The 15,851-nt window shown below is 37.2% G+C and overlaps 1 protein-coding gene across 5 annotated transcripts in view; it reads right to left on the bottom strand.

The window, feature by feature from the left end:
* Positions 1-4,571: 4,571 nt before the first annotated feature.
* The window catches only part of Gug (arginine-glutamic acid dipeptide repeats grunge), a 66,321-nt gene continuing 55,041 nt past the window's right edge, over positions 4,572-15,851 (bottom strand). For 3 of the 5 annotated variants that reach the window (XM_083135280.1, XM_083135281.1, XM_083135282.1), the window contains 7 exons: positions 15,341-15,475; positions 12,787-12,939; positions 10,991-11,109; positions 10,012-10,269; positions 8,744-8,859; positions 8,089-8,213; positions 4,572-5,273 (listed from right to left, as the gene is read on the bottom strand). In XM_083135280.1, the coding sequence (XP_082991406.1) occupies positions 5,204-5,273; positions 8,089-8,213; positions 8,744-8,859; positions 10,012-10,269; positions 10,991-11,109; positions 12,787-12,939; positions 15,341-15,475 (976 nt within the window). In that variant the 3' untranslated portion in view covers positions 4,572-5,203. Of the gene's footprint in view, positions 5,274-6,675; positions 6,768-8,088; positions 8,214-8,743; positions 8,860-10,011; positions 10,270-10,990; positions 11,110-12,786; positions 12,940-15,340; positions 15,476-15,851 lie in introns of all 5 variants that reach the window. The other 2 variants (XR_014443343.1, XM_083135283.1) reach the window with 2 other exon arrangements.

Here is a 15,851-nt window from a genome sequence, read left to right as displayed (position 1 = left end):
GGACCCCAATGAAAATTTATCACTATCAATCTCCACATATTTTCAACTATCTCTGGTAGTATGCATTATTCCCAGTCATATGGCATATATTTGCAACACTTCTCCAATTTATCCACACAAAATAATATGAAATATTACCAATATTTTAGCTATCAAACACCCCTCTCAAATTCACAAGTTTTAAAAATCAATAACTCTTTGGTCAGATGTTTCAGATTTGAGAGATATGTGTCATGAGATTCAGATGGAAGGCGGAGGGAGCGATTGTTCCCTGGCTTTCCCACCGAGATGTCCAAAAAGATGATCATTCCTCGTCGACATCTAAAACTAAAGATCACCCCTCCAGAAGTAAAAATAAATGACCCGTGAACATAAGAATAAATGACGATACTTCTTTTTGACGTCTAAAAGTAAGCGATCAGTTAGCCACGTTTATACATGACGTCTAAAACTAACAGTAAAACTTAAACGAACCTAGAAGGCGAGAACTTCCCTTCCCACGAGAGAATGTGGTTGGTCCGCCACAAGAGCTTGACATGTTGTCTGATGTAAAGAAACTGAACAAGATTTTCTCATATCCGAATTTTCTATTTCTCATTGCTATACACATATGTTGGAATATAAACAACAAAATATGTACTTCAAAGTAAGCAGCACTAAAAACCAAGAGCGCGGAGAAGGGATGATTGAGACGGTCCTTCAACACAGAAAACATATGTTAGGCCATAAAATGCAAGGAGAGAAGTACAACTCGCCAGTCTATTGCTTCTATATCAGGCAACTGACATCTGAGCAGTGATATTCAGATGTGACTTTCCAATATTTTCATCCATTCAAAATGCAGCTATTCTCTGGATCTGGACAATAAGTGTACCATCTGAGCAAAAGGGAAGGGGAAAAGGAACTGGAATTTCCAAGAATATGCTGAGGCGGGTACTCTTTTTCGTACGGCCAATGACCTTCTTGAGTGCAGGGGTTCCTAACGAGAGATTACTTCCGCAAAGACCGAAGTAGCAGTCAGGATTTGCGTGCAAATGATTCCTTGATCCGAAACAGCTCTGTTCCTGAATATGCATAGACTCTTTGACTACTGTCTTGGCAAAGTGAATGCGGCTTTCTGACCTACGCCTACGCCTGAGCTTGGAATGTTGGTTTATGTCAAGAAAGTGGACGCGATAAAAAAAAAAAAAAAAGGATATTCACTTTCCCATTGCTATATGTTTCAAAATAGACTAACACCTTCCTTCTGAAGCCCTTGAGAGTCTTATTTTATCTTCCTCACATTTTGAAAAATAATTTGCACAGTTGGAGTGAAATGCCATCTTTTTGGAGTCACGGTGGTCTAGTCTGACTGCCACACAGGAGGCCCGGGTTCAATTCCTAGGGTGGGTGATACAAGGTCGGAATTTTTCCGGCCTTGTTACCACATCAAGCGGCTCCCGGGCTTGCCCAACCTCAAATCAATGGGTACCTAGGAACAACCATGGGAGGTAAAGGTGACTGGAGTGTGATGCTGATCACATCACCTTCAAAATGGCAGAGATCGAAAATGTGTGGGGCCTTACGCCCATATCCACTAAATGTGCCTACATGACATGTGCTGTATACACACGGAATGAAATGCAACATTATAACAAATAACCTCAATGCATCAATCACAATTTCAAGATAACTTTCAAAATTTTCATAGAAGCGTTGGTCCGGGGAAGCCTGGCTTCACTGAAAGATAAGTAATTTCGAGAAAAGTTATTGCCAAATGGCTGCAAGAGCAAATTGGGGCAGGGTGTGGGGGGCGACCACTTTGACCTGAGGATCTTGTGTATTTGGTGGATCTCATTGCCAGGGAGCACCTTTTTCAAATTTCTCCGATATTGATAAATAATTTGCAGAGCTAGACTGAATAATAGGAAATACTGCGACATTTTACGACATGCATGGTAGGTCTGTAGCTAAGGGGCATAGGCGCTGAAATTTGTAAGGAGGGTGTGGGGCGAAAGATCAAAACACTGAAAAGAAATTTAGGCAAGTGCAGTGGCGTGCGGTGACCATTTAGATAGCCGAAGCACTGAATATATAATTTTTAAGTAAACAATAGTAAATCAAGGGGCAGGCTTGGATGTCCATTTTCAATTATCTCATTTTTTCTGAGAAAGAATGGGCAGAAAATGGCTTGGACAAAATCTCTTTTATAGTGCACACAATCGGGACGGGATATGTTCGAAATTTCCCAAAGCTCTTGAAATCTCGAATTCTACACATAATTTCCAACTTAAGTGCTTGTTTTTGCACTTCTTGTACAAAAACTAACAATTTGCGATAAGTGCCAGACATTTACAATGCAGAAAACGTCGAGAATTGACAACTTTTTAAAATGACCATTCGGTATTTCCCCGACTGCGATCCCCAAAAGTCGGGAAGTCATTTCCCGAAGTTGTGATCGGGATGGGAATTTTTCCCCCCGAATCCTGGTCCCGACTTCTTGGGATCCCGCACACCTCTACTGCAGGACCGAAGGTTGGGGGTAATAGCCCCCTTTTTCTGTCACTGCTGAAGTAGGTTAGGATTCATATTCATCTAAATTTCAAGAAACTAAATATTATAGAATTACTATCCTCGTCCTGGAAAAATCAGGGTGAAATATTTCCTGCTGCCTGAACAGTTTATATAGCAGAAAAAAACCTGCAGTGTCATAATAGATTCTCCAGATCAATTTATCTTTCCAAGTACAAAATTATTTTACCAAAAGTAACCATCTGCGCTTCATTCAGTTATACAAACCAATGACTCGTACCGAAAGAGAAATAAAAATCACGTCATGACCGAAATCATGCATTGTGTATTCAGATATTAGTTTCCAGCTTCCACAAGTCTCAAACTTACAGGATGGTAGGAAACAAAGAACTGAGAAGTTTCGATTTCTACAATATAGCACAGGTCTTTCTTGTCGCACAACAGTTTTGCTACCTTGTGCATACATAGCTAGCCTGCCTAACCTAACAACGTAGGCATGTGCCCTAAAATTAAAAAGCTTTCTCCCGTGACGTCAGAACATAAGGTTGGTCAAGTGTTGTGCGATAAGTGAGATGGATTAACTGACACAGATTCAATGAAGACAGGGTTGCCAAACAAAAAAATTATCACAGATTATAAAATATCAAGTACAAAAATGTGTTTTAAACACTTCTAAAAAAAACATGTTTAAAACACATTGTTTTAAAAGTTTAAAACATTTGTAAAAAACAAAGCAGTGTGTTTTAAACACTTTTGTTTTAAACATGCCAACCCTGTGCGAGAGGAGATCGCTTCGGCTCAACCTCAGTGCACGCCTGTAGGGGCTGGTATTTGTTCTATGTATAGCGAAGAAATAGAATAGTTTTATCTAGATATTTTTTAATAATCGTGTGATTATAATGACATAATATATTGTTACGTTATTGCATTTTGCATTCCGCAGCAATGCTTCGGTAGCTTACATTGGGTGCGTTCCGAAAGTCTTAACAAAACGAACGAAAGTAACTGGCCCCGTGAACCTGGTGAAACCAGTTATTTTCAGACTTATGGGATGCTCTAGACAAAGTGCAGGCGCAGCATTTTGTTTACAGAAATTTTCCGCATGGTGTCCAGCGGAAGGCATGTCCTTCTGGCAGAAATAAACTCTGCTGCGAACACTGTTACTCATTTTAATCACATTGTAAGAAGAGTTAAGGCACACTTATCTTGTGCATGTTGCTTCATATCGCTCTCTGTTAAAATCATAATACATTTTCCGAACTAGCGTAGTTTGAAGCTATCATGCACGCATGTTGTCAGCAAGCAGCAGACGATTCTCACTGAACAAACCAGCCTCCTGGCACGTGCGTTTGGTGAATCTTGTTCCTTCACGAGACGCACGGAATGCGACTTTTGGGACAGCATAATGAACTTCACGAAACGCACGGAAGCATTTATGGGGCAGTCAGTTACCGTAACTCGTGCGACTTTTGGAACGGGCTCATTGTATGCACGCCACTGGACAAGTGGTTGGTAGATATAATTCAGGACAGGAGAAATATACTCTTTCTGTTATGTTGGGAAGGAGGCACAAAGTTGTTATTCCGCCACTGAGGGAACGGCATGGATATTGCCGAGGTGGTACTTGCCAGTCTCTTGTCTTCGAAGGAAAGGTTTACCTCGTTCTCGGTCTTGTCTCCAATTGTAAACACCTAACTTGTACTGGGTCTTGTCTTGAAGTGTAAATACGCGTTCTGTTCGCTTTTCCGTCTAGAATTTGACAAGTCTTGGATGATCTAGTCTCGTCTTATCGCTATTGTTAAAAGGTCGTCTTGAATTTCTTCCACCTTGAACGTTTAACTTAAAAGGTTCGAGCTCCATCTGCCCCCTTGTTCGGAGCCCTTGCCATGTAATTGTAGATGAAAAAGAAAAGAATAAAATTAAACTTCCTCTGCCCCTCCCCACTCCTTTTCCACCAGGGTACACTGGGTTTATTGTTTCACACCGACCTTGCCCGTACGTACAAAACCTGGTAGATTCAATGGAAAACTGGAAACAAACACCCAAAAGCATAGAATCTTAAGACACTTATGTATTTTATTTCTTCTATGGCAGTTCAACATAAAATTACATATTTACCAGTTGGCAGCATTAAAGAAACAATACATTAACAAAACCCCATTCCAAGTAAAAAAATTGACTCATACGTCATAAGATTTTTCATGCTACTATATAAAAAGCAGTTAGTTTCACTCACACATTACTAAAACAAACTGTACCAGAGAAGACGACGTAAAATTTTACAACAAGGCCCAGTCCTCCAACACTCCTGAAGTACTTTTATCCACTTCTGGTTTATCACTCTCCCAAACATAGATAGATATGTTCCCCACTGAATGGATAATGCATCTATAATAAATTATACATTTCTACGAAGCCTAATACAAAAAGGCAAGTCCTTCACCAATGTATGCTCAACAGGTGACTAGAGACTATTTAAATATAATCTACTTCATTTGTATTTTCTTTTTATATATATATTTATATATATTTGCACCATTTTTTTACATTTTATTGTGGTTGCCGGGCTGGGTCGAAAAGAAAAGGTAAGTGACACACTGAAGAGCATACTATAGTCATCTCTACAGGCATATTTCCACCCTGAAACCTTTTTTTGTACTTTAGACACACGTTTGGGATAACCATCTTCGGCTTAGGGCCGGAATTCTCTTGCAGCTTCTTCTAAAGCCCTGACTTTCATCTCTCGTTCTCTCTGTTGTTGTCTATGGAGGGAAAAAGAAAAATTCGCCATTCAGCATTTACAAGAAAACAGCCACACATCGTAAATATACTAATACAAATGCACATATGAGATTGATTAAAATTTCCAGGAATGATCACTGATGCAAACAGATTTTTAAGGCTCACCTGGACCTTTGGCTGACATCAGGGAAGCTTATTCCAATTTTTCTCTCCTTTTGAAAGAAAGCATGTGCTTAGAATTTCTTCTAGAGCATTCATTCACATTTCATGTGGTTTGCTTTTGAAGTTGTCTAGATATTCACCATAGTTTCGTGGCTACGTAAACTATTGAAAATGTCTAACCAACAGCAATAGTACACCACACGAATGCTCTAGAACAGTGGTTCTCAAAGTTTTTTTCTCATTGTATCTATTTAGTCGTAACTGAACATCTAATGTACCCCTGCTATAGTTTTCTACGAATGCTGGGATTTGGGGAATTTTTTTGGCTGCCTGATTGGTGGTGCCTTTTCGATATGTTGGAGGCGTGCATCTGCAATAGCAAAATGGCATTCGGGCTGTATATGGAAAGATGGTAAACAAATAAAACATGAGAGTCCTACGCTTTTTATTTTTTGGATAGTCCTACATTTTCAATTAGTTACAAGAATAAAAATGTAAAACACATGCATGCAAAGAAATATGTAAATATGGAAAAAACTAATATTCATATATTTCTTTCAGAGTTATTGAAAAAAGAAGTAAAGAACAAAAATAAGTTTGTAAATGAACTGTCAGGCACAATTTTGGAGTTTTTATTGTAAATCCTCAGTGTTTCTAGTGAGAAGGATGTGCCTGCATAGGCTGACAGTTTCTTGATGTCTGATTGTGCACTTGAAACTTTCAAGCGGAGATTCGGCTCCAAATTTAGTCTATTATAGATTTCAAATGAGTATTTTGTTTAAAAAAATATGAAACAAAGACAAGAGCGTCAGTGACACTCTTGTTGAGTGTTAAAGCTATGAAGCCTTCTCTACACACCTGCAGCAAAAATATTGTCATGTGGGTATTCTCGACGTTTCTCTTCCGAGCTGATCGCGTACCACCTTCAAGTCATTCATGTACCCCCTGGGGGTATGCGTACCACAGTTTGAGAACCACTACTCTAGAAGGAATTCTAAGCATATGTAATTATTCAGATTTAGGAATATCGTAGCAGTTTTTCGAAAGGAGAGGAAATTTCGAAAACAGCTGCCCTGGTGTCAGCCAAAGGTCCAGCCGAGCCTTAAGATCAAGTTGTAGCCTAGCTGTAAAATGCCACACTTAATCTGTTTTTCACAAAAAAATTACTTGTTTTATTTTCTTACATATTTTCCCATATGGCCTATTAAGCAAATAACAATATAGTAACTTCATGTTTTGAGTTCTTTAAAGATAGCCTACCTGTTATTTAAATCATATTTTTTGATCCGTACAGTCATTTGGAACTTCCTACATGTCAGATGATGTTTATTTAATGACTGAACCATTTGTAACTATAAAATGAAACATATCATAGAGACAAAATAGAAAAATGTAACAATATTCAAAATGATGCATATTTTTTGTTCAATAACTTGCATAATAGAAAAAGTTACAAGAACTATTCAAAGTAATTCAATACTTTTTCTAAAAAAATAATCAGAGTATATATTAATTGCCCATTTGACTCACAACAGCCTAGCAACGCTAAAGAAGAAAATACCTACCATAATGGAACACCTCCCCTTTGTTCAAATTATTTTTCCTTTAATTCTGAAATACTGAACCTTATAAATGGTTTGAAATTTCACCATGGTTAGCAAAACAAAGGTTGGGAGAATGTATGAATAAAAAATCTGGTCCACGTTTGTCAAGTGTAATACTAAATTACATTGAATTATGCTGTTTTTGTGGCTCAGTTACCTCACCTTAATGTATTCAGTTATCCACCTACTAAACAAAGATGAAGCGATATGAAAAGCCTATATGTACCATGAATCAAGAAGTGGCTGACCCAGGACCCAGACATTGCTAAATTGCACTCATACACCCTGAAAAGATGAGCAGCTGTGGTCTAGTCGTCGGTAGGGCATTTGACTGCCACATGGAAGACTCAGGTTCGATACCCAGGGTGGGTGATGTAAGGTTGGAATTTTTCCAGCCTTGTCCCCACATAAGATAGCTCTGGGGCTCATCCAGCCTCAAATCAACGAGTACCTGGGGGCAATCCTGGGGGGGTAAAGGCGGTGCTGATCACATCACCTCCCACATCCCCTAAATGTGCCTTCATGGGATGATGCTATATGCACGGGGAACTTTGCCTTATCTTTACACGCTGAAAAAAGTTCACCGTATCAAAAACGAATCTTAACATGAATGTTTAGATAATACCTAACTTACATACATCATATTTTGATTATTCACATCACATATTTCCCTAAATGACTTTAGCAATTGACTATCGGAGTTCAAACATCTCTACAATGGCTTTCTCTGGCATCTGGTACTGCCATCATTAACAAATCTCAATAATATTCTGCCTTGCACGTGGCATCTGAATAAATACATTACATTCTAAAAAGATAGTGGACAAGATCTCCATACATGGCTGTGAGTAAGTTTGACATTTCAGACCGAAACAATCTCCAGAGTGCAAGGATATGAAATACTTCAGCACCAATTCATAATATGATTCATACACATGAGTGAGAATAGCATGCTGTTGTCTTTCATTACAAAATTTCAACTTTATCAATGTCACCTGGTGAACTCTCACAGCGTAGGAAATGAAAATATTACATTATATATGCTATTTATTTATTTCATAAATCTTACCGAAGATATTCTTCATGTTGTGCAACTATTGTTGGATGCAACTGAGCTGATGGGTGAGGAAATCTCTCTCTTTCGAGCAACATCTGGCGCTGTAACTGTTCATGGGCAGCAGCCTGAGCAGACAGCTAAGCAGAAATAGATTATATAAATTATTACAAATACAAACTTGAAGCAATATTTTCATTATGTCTGAGACAAAAACAATAACCCTGACAATACTCTTCCCATTTCTTATTGGATTGTTAAAATAACTCTCATAAACACAAAATCCATTTTTCACATAATACTGGTGCAAAATATATGAAAATTTCAAATTTTCACATTTTCCACGATAATTAACTCCGTGAAAGTGTCATATTGGATTCTTGTGGACCTGAGTAATGGCCAATCTCCAGAAAAAGTATCAGTGAATGAATTCTAAGAGATATACTGATACCAATATCACTATCCATCTTAATTCTTCAAGGATATTTAGAGAACTGTTAGGTCTGTCTAGGATTATTAAAATTAGTAAATCCATCTTTATGAATTATTATTAGCCAACAACTTCCGCCAATCTTAACTGCATGTTAAAATGTGCATTTCTTTTTTTTTGAAAAAATCATCAATCAAACACTCCCCATAAAAAAAAAAAAATAGATTAAATCAACCTTACCTGATGAGCAAGCTGGTCTGCATATGGTCTGCCCAACAGATCTGTGGGGTGATGCAACCCAAGAGTTGGATCTCTAGCTTGAAGCATGCCAGGTCTTGGATATGCACCAGCTGAAGCTGGAAGAATAAAGCAATTTAACGATTAAATACAATAACCAACATAAAACTAGGGACAAAACAGAATGCAAAATTTCTGCATTCTCCACCTAGAATAATGGACTGGAACTCACATATCCAATTCCAATACCCAGGCCGGGATTCTGGGATTCAAGCCCTAGACCCCTGGCATGTTGTGCTAGGCACTACACCAGTGGTTGGCAAGATATAGGGTGGAGGACGCAATTGCACAGTAGGCCTATTCCACTTCAAACTGTTGTTCCTGATTAGTACAGCAAGGCATTAAATGACCTCAAAATTTGCTAAAAATGCCAAATGAAAAATGCATGTACGATCTAAAATAGTAAAAAAAACGACAAATGCATTTTTAATAAAAATCCCTATTCTTAACAGGTAATGAGTTTATTTTAGAGCACAAATTAATTACGAGTGTGCAAAATGTTTAACCTTACTAAACTTGTTCAGGAAGGTTGTTTCCTTGTGTGTGGACAAGCAATAAAGCAAAATAGTAGATAATAAACAAAATGTGAAAATATAACAAGAAATTCAGTGCTTTCCAGAAAATCTATTACTAGAGGCACATATTTTTGGCAAATAAAATAAAATTTCGGTTATAGTGGTGAAAAATCAGATCAAATGCAGTTTATAAAATGACATTTTGGTGTTAAAATTGTGATTATAATATTAAATTTGATTTAAAAACTTCACTTATTACACAAAATAAACATAACCCTTCTAATAGCACATTTATGTAGTTACCAGAGTATTAAGATTATTCCTATATAAAAGGGTCCATTCTTGCTTCTCAAATATTTACAGCAAAATTAATCAATTTTTCGTAAATTGCATAACTCACAGGATAATTCAAACTTCAGAAAGTGTCGCGTGGACAAATATCTTCGTTGTTTAACCAATTATTTCATGATTCACTTTTTACATATTTGAGCAATTTTTCAACTATTTTAAAAAGAATATGCCTTGTCCCGCTGATTACCCTATTAAGAGTAAAAAGTGGGCTTAAAAACAAACGTTTACCAACGTGGTATTATTACCTGTGAAATTTTTTTTCCCCCTTTCCTATGTAACTCCAACATTCTACAAAAGAACAAGTAACGTTTGTACACAAATTCCAGTTAAGAGAATTATCTTTACCTGGAAGAGGAAAACCAGAACTGGCTGCTGCTATCTCCTGACCAGGGTGGAGGTGGAGGTGGGTATGAGAATGTGCATGTGTGTGAGCATGCGTATGTGCATGGTATTCAGGGCTAATGCCTGCCATCTGAAGCCGCACCATAGGATCAGTGGCTAGAGCCATCCGTTCTGCATGCAAACGTTCTGCCGACAGCCGTTCAACTGATGAACCCAGAGCATCTCCAGGGTGAAGAGGGGGACCAATTGATGTGGGGATTCCTGCAATAGATACACCAAGCTATAGTTGCGGATTTCTGACAACAATCAGTGCCTTACATAGTATACACTCGAGATACTGGAAGCTTTTTGTAAAGGTATGGATGCCAGATTTTTGTACTTGCATCCATTTTTTTGTTCATTAGAATTGTTAGTAAAGAGTCCCAATTGCACCGAATTTGTTAATAGGAGGGTGTTTGTTACTACAAGTGTTATAATTTGTACTAAAGAAAAGCACGCTATTTCTTTATTAAATGTTGTGCCTCATACTAAAATGAGCATTTTGCTGTTACTATTTTTGTCTAGTAATATTGTGAACTAGAACTTTTTGAACATGTCAGAATTGCTTTTGAAAATGCATAAACATGTCCTCATTGCATTACTCTTATTGTAAAAGAGTTAACTTTCCAACGATATTGTTATCAATCAGCGAATATAAAACTTGCAACTGTTTTATATCCTTGTCTGCAGCTTTAGTACAATAAAGTACTGTATTTTCTAAGAAATAAAATAAGTTACTGAGAGTTTACTTTGAGTATTGTCACAGCCAATCATGAACGCAGAAACAAAGGCATGGCCCATGATTAAAAACAGCCGTGTGAGCACAACACATGGAAGCATTGCAGGATGGTTTTTCATTTTCTTTTTTGGTTAATTTTCCCAAGGAGCACCCCACCTTCACCACTAACAGTGTGATAGCAGCAGGTTTCCTCATAGAACTTACCTAACCTCTCCAATCTTTCTCTTTCGAGCTGAGAGAGAGCTGTTTGGCCTGCAGGGTACAGGCCAAACTGATGCAGGGCTGCACCTTGAGGGGGTCCTCCTGGCGCCAGGCTAGCGTACCTACAAAGGAAGTTGCATTTACTACAACATGCAAAACATAGGGCAGCACTGTACAAATTTTTGCATGCAAACAATAGATATTCTTGCTTTGACGGGGCTAAACTTGACATGGTTTGAAAAATAAAAGGAAGGAAGTAAGTTCCAATACTGATAAGCAATTGTGGAAAGAGTTGATGCTAGAGAAACAGGCAGTAATTAAAGAATTCTTGGCATATATAAATGGTAGTGTTTGTCGCTGATTAAAGCACAGACAGATTCAAATGAAAAGAATAGATGACTTATGATAACTTTTCTTGTATGTACACATTGCTTGCGTTGTAGAATTATTTCTATTCATGCTACAAGAATAAAAAAAAAGGAATTCTTGTACGAAATGCAAGAATATTTAGAAGACTTAACTTCCAAACTGTTTTTAAATCACCAAGAAGTTTGGAAAGTACAATTAATGAATATAAAATGAGAAAACCAATGCCAGATGTAGAATCCACAAGAATATATAACAACTTGTTCATGTTCAAAAGATTATGTAGGGCAAAAATCAAGAAAAATGGTGAACATGATTCGGACATTCAAAATTTGAACCCTAGAAAACATGATTAAAATGAGAAAGGTTTTAAAAAAAAGTAATGGGAGACATAGTTTTGAATGTCTGGGAGGCTTCGTTCATCACAGAACAACACTGGAAGAAATTAAATAACGAGAATGACAATACTATGGAATTCCCTTTTTCACAATATTTAAAACTTAATGTAACAGAAGAGATCAAGTCTCTTTGTAAAAGAGATGATGATTTTGAATTGCTCGATAATATTTGGGATCTATAATTAATATTTGATAAAAATCTTCATAAAAAATAACTAATAAAAATAACAAAAACCAACTGCTTGTTTCACAGTTGTTATGTCCCAACAATGTAACACTGAAAAGATCCATTGTATAACTGCTTCTTTTTTGTTAAATAAATCCTCTTGTTAGAACTGTATCTTTAATCAAACTACAAAATAAATGTCTGATGAAGGGAGCATGTGTTCTCCTGAAACATTACAACAAAATCTATGTTGCATGTGTTCTCCTGAAACATTACAACAAACACTATGTTTTTATGCTTGTAACAGCCATAAAGTTCAAGAGAGATAATTGCAGATAGATGACAACAGCACACCTATTGGCAGCCAAAGAACTAAAAACAATAGTAGCATGCCAAGAAACAGTGCACTGAAATTATTAGAACTACAAACAACAGCTTCAAGGAAAAAGTGAGTACAGTCGAACCCCGATTTTACATTTTCCCACATTACACATTCAATTCTCATGGTTCCAGTAGAGCAAAATGCAACAAAATTTTCCCGGATTTTACATTTTCCCGCATTATAAGTTCTTTCAACTTGGTCCACTGAAACACTTAAAATCGAGATTTCACTGTACTAAGGTTCTCTGTATTTAACTGAACTACTTTCAATTGTTTCGGCTTTCAAGTCTTGGTATTGGTAATGTTGATTTAGTTTATTCCTTCTGTCAAAATGCTTGATGATACAGAAACGCTGAGAGCAACACACTCTCCCTGCATTTATTTTATTGTTTGTGTGAGGGATGTTAGATTATTTCTATGTCACAATAAGTTTGTAACCTGACAACTCTGCAGATGACACAGGAACTTGAAATGCTAAGTTTACCCACCTTCTGTGCATCTCCAACCAATGAGGATCCAGAGGATTTGGCACACGAGGACCTGCGCCTGCGTTCTTCATGAGTTCTTCTTTGAACTCCCTCTCTCTCAGCTCCCTCAGTTCACGTTCTCTCTTCTCACGCTCTAGGTGCTCTAGTTCCAGCCTAGGGAAATACAATCAATTTTTAAAGAAATTAACACCCAAAACCACTTATATATTACACTCGAATCAGAAATACACCAACTAATAAATTGCAAAGGAAGGTCCATTGCCTTCACTACATACATTCATAACACACAACCTTTGATTTTGATTTGATTGATTTCCTTTTTTTTACTTAGCTTTTTGTGACACTTTTGGCTATTTTGCAAAGATGGGGATGAGTGATGAAGAAATTGATGAATGGACACACACAAAAATCCATGCCCAGGCAGGGATTCGAACCCGGGACCCCTGGTGTTGTAGCACGATGAGATAACCACTCAGCCACGGGGGCCGACACACAACCTTTGAAAATTGACTAATAGAACCACATACTAATGGTGAATGAAAGGTCGATTTTTGATACAAAAACTGGGCACATTTCAGGATCAAAAACTGCATATAAAAATGGAGAATATAAGCCTATATTTAATTTAAAACTACTTATTACACAATATAAACATTTTCTTTCTGATAGCACATTTATACTGCTATCAGTGTTAGGGAGAATTCACACTGAAGAAACATGCAACACGAGTGTTTCACACCGAAGAGACAAGATGCACGCGGCAAACGACACTTGGTGTCTTTGCTCAGTTTGCATGATGGTACCGATATAATTGCATTAATCAGTTTATTAGTCACCCGAAAATAACAGAATACAAGAGACATTGTTACATGTAAACTGCGTTGTAAAATTTGTGCAAGTTATTGAAACTTGGGAGAGACATGTTGTGCACGAGAAAACTGAGAAATAATATGCACTGAAATCAAACTGTATACGCTAGACTTTTCAGCCTGAATAAAGCGAAAAGTCAATGCCCTTAGCCGAAGAATTTTCGTCGTAAATCTTTACAGTATTGAAGATTTTATGCATAAATTAACATGTACCTATGAAATTAAATATTGATAAATAAATTCTAGCATAATCATAAGAGTACTAATAGTTTGATGGAAGACAAAGTGGTAACGTCGTCTCCTTGTAATTAAGTGATCCCGGGTTCGATAACCGGGGAGGCACCGGGCAGATCCAGTTCTGATTAGTCTTTTTGTGCATAAAATGGACTTAAAAAACGAAAACTCACAACTCAAATACGATATTGTGATTATGATAGTTGTCAACCAGTTTCAGCAGAACATTTCACAGCTCAGTATAGTTGATACGAGGGCACGGTATCGGGTCGTGGCCCGTGGTTGAAAAAAAATGCACTAGAGTACTTTACCATGTTAACTAATATAGTTTGGACTAAAGTGCCTCTATAAGCTGACTTTTTCAAATAAAAGCAGTCAGGTAAATGGCCAAACCATGGCCTCTTTTCACGATGTTGAAGGCAAATTACAGCCGATAGATAAGTGCATCAAAAAACTTGATAAAGCGAAATGAACGTGAGTCTAAACACAGCTCGTTGGAATGAAGCATTCGAAGCATGTGCGAACAAGAAACTGAAGCAACACGATGCACGGTATTGAGAAAACGGCACAGTCCGAAAGGCACGTAAGCGACATGCGACACGTGCATCTTGCCATGTTTCTTCGGTTCGAAAGGTTGCATTGATTACTGAGTGTTGGCTTCCAAGCGACACGTGTTGCATGTCGCGTGTTGCGTGTTTCTTCGGTGTGAATTCTCCCTTAAGTTTAGTCCTGTGTAAAGTAGACCATGTTTGCTTCTCAAATATTTTCAAGGTAATTAACCAATTTTCTGTGATTTTGCATAACTTACCGGATAATTCAAACTTCGCAAAGTGTTGAGTTGGTAAATAAAGTAATTTGCATTCATTTCTCAACATTCCGTGGCAAAATATGATAGGAAAATGTGTTTCACATTTCGTGTTTCCATAATAAACAAACAAACAAAAAAAATTCACAAGATATCAACTTTGAGTTGAATACAGTGCACCATTAAAAACACAAGTCACTGAACTAAGATGTGTAAATAAGGAGTAGGTTTCCACTATTTCTGCCAGAATCAAATATCTAACTTTTCCAATCTTACAGGCACTTTCAAACAAATTTTCAATCCACTCCATACGACTTTAACATTCTAATAAATGAGCGTTTAAGTCTTTAACTGTTGAGAGAGAGACACATGGTGTACAACAATATGAAACAGAAAACATACAAGATATTTATCACGCACAAAAATAATTTTTACAGCTATTCTTACTTTTACCATGGTGAAAACAGGACTTGATTTCTGTTAAATCATGCATAATGGAACTGGTTATTAGCATCAGAATCAGTTCAAACAATTGTGAGTAAGTACATTGGAATCCCATCATACATCAAGCAATATACTATACACAACTAATATATTCACATTTTGAACATGCAAATGTACGAAATGTGTTACTACTAGTTCATACCTCTCTCGTGCTCCTGGTCCATACATGCTGTTGAACTGGAAATGAAGCAGTGGATCTATGCACTGTGGAGGAAGGGCCAAACCCGACCTAGGCAATGTGCCCGGAGAGAATCCTGCATGTGGTCTGGCATATTCACTGGAACAAATAATATTCCATTATACATTTTACATTCTTCGAATAGGTCAAATGCAATCAGTTATGTTTATTTTAACAGTTTAATGTTGGAAGAGTACATACCATGTTTGGTACTGGAGCAAAGATAGAAATCGATTGATTGAATGACTTGATTTATTTTACATTGCATTTCTGCTACTTCAGCTAATAACAAAGATGAGTGTGAATGGCGATAAGATGAAATGGATACCAATGCTGACACTCTTTTCAATTCCCAACCAATACTGGCGCTTGAAAATTGCAGCAATTAAAAGTTGTTCAAAATACTAACATCAGTAAGCGAGTACTCCACTCCAATTATAAGTTTTTCACATTATATTGGTGCAACTTAATAGGA

Source organism: Lepisma saccharinum, chromosome 14 (assembly GCF_977018435.1).
Source record: "Lepisma saccharinum chromosome 14, izLepSacc3.1, whole genome shotgun sequence".
NCBI lineage: Eukaryota > Metazoa > Arthropoda > Insecta > Zygentoma > Lepismatidae > Lepisma > Lepisma saccharinum.
This window is presented reverse-complemented; position numbering and strand designations above follow the sequence as displayed.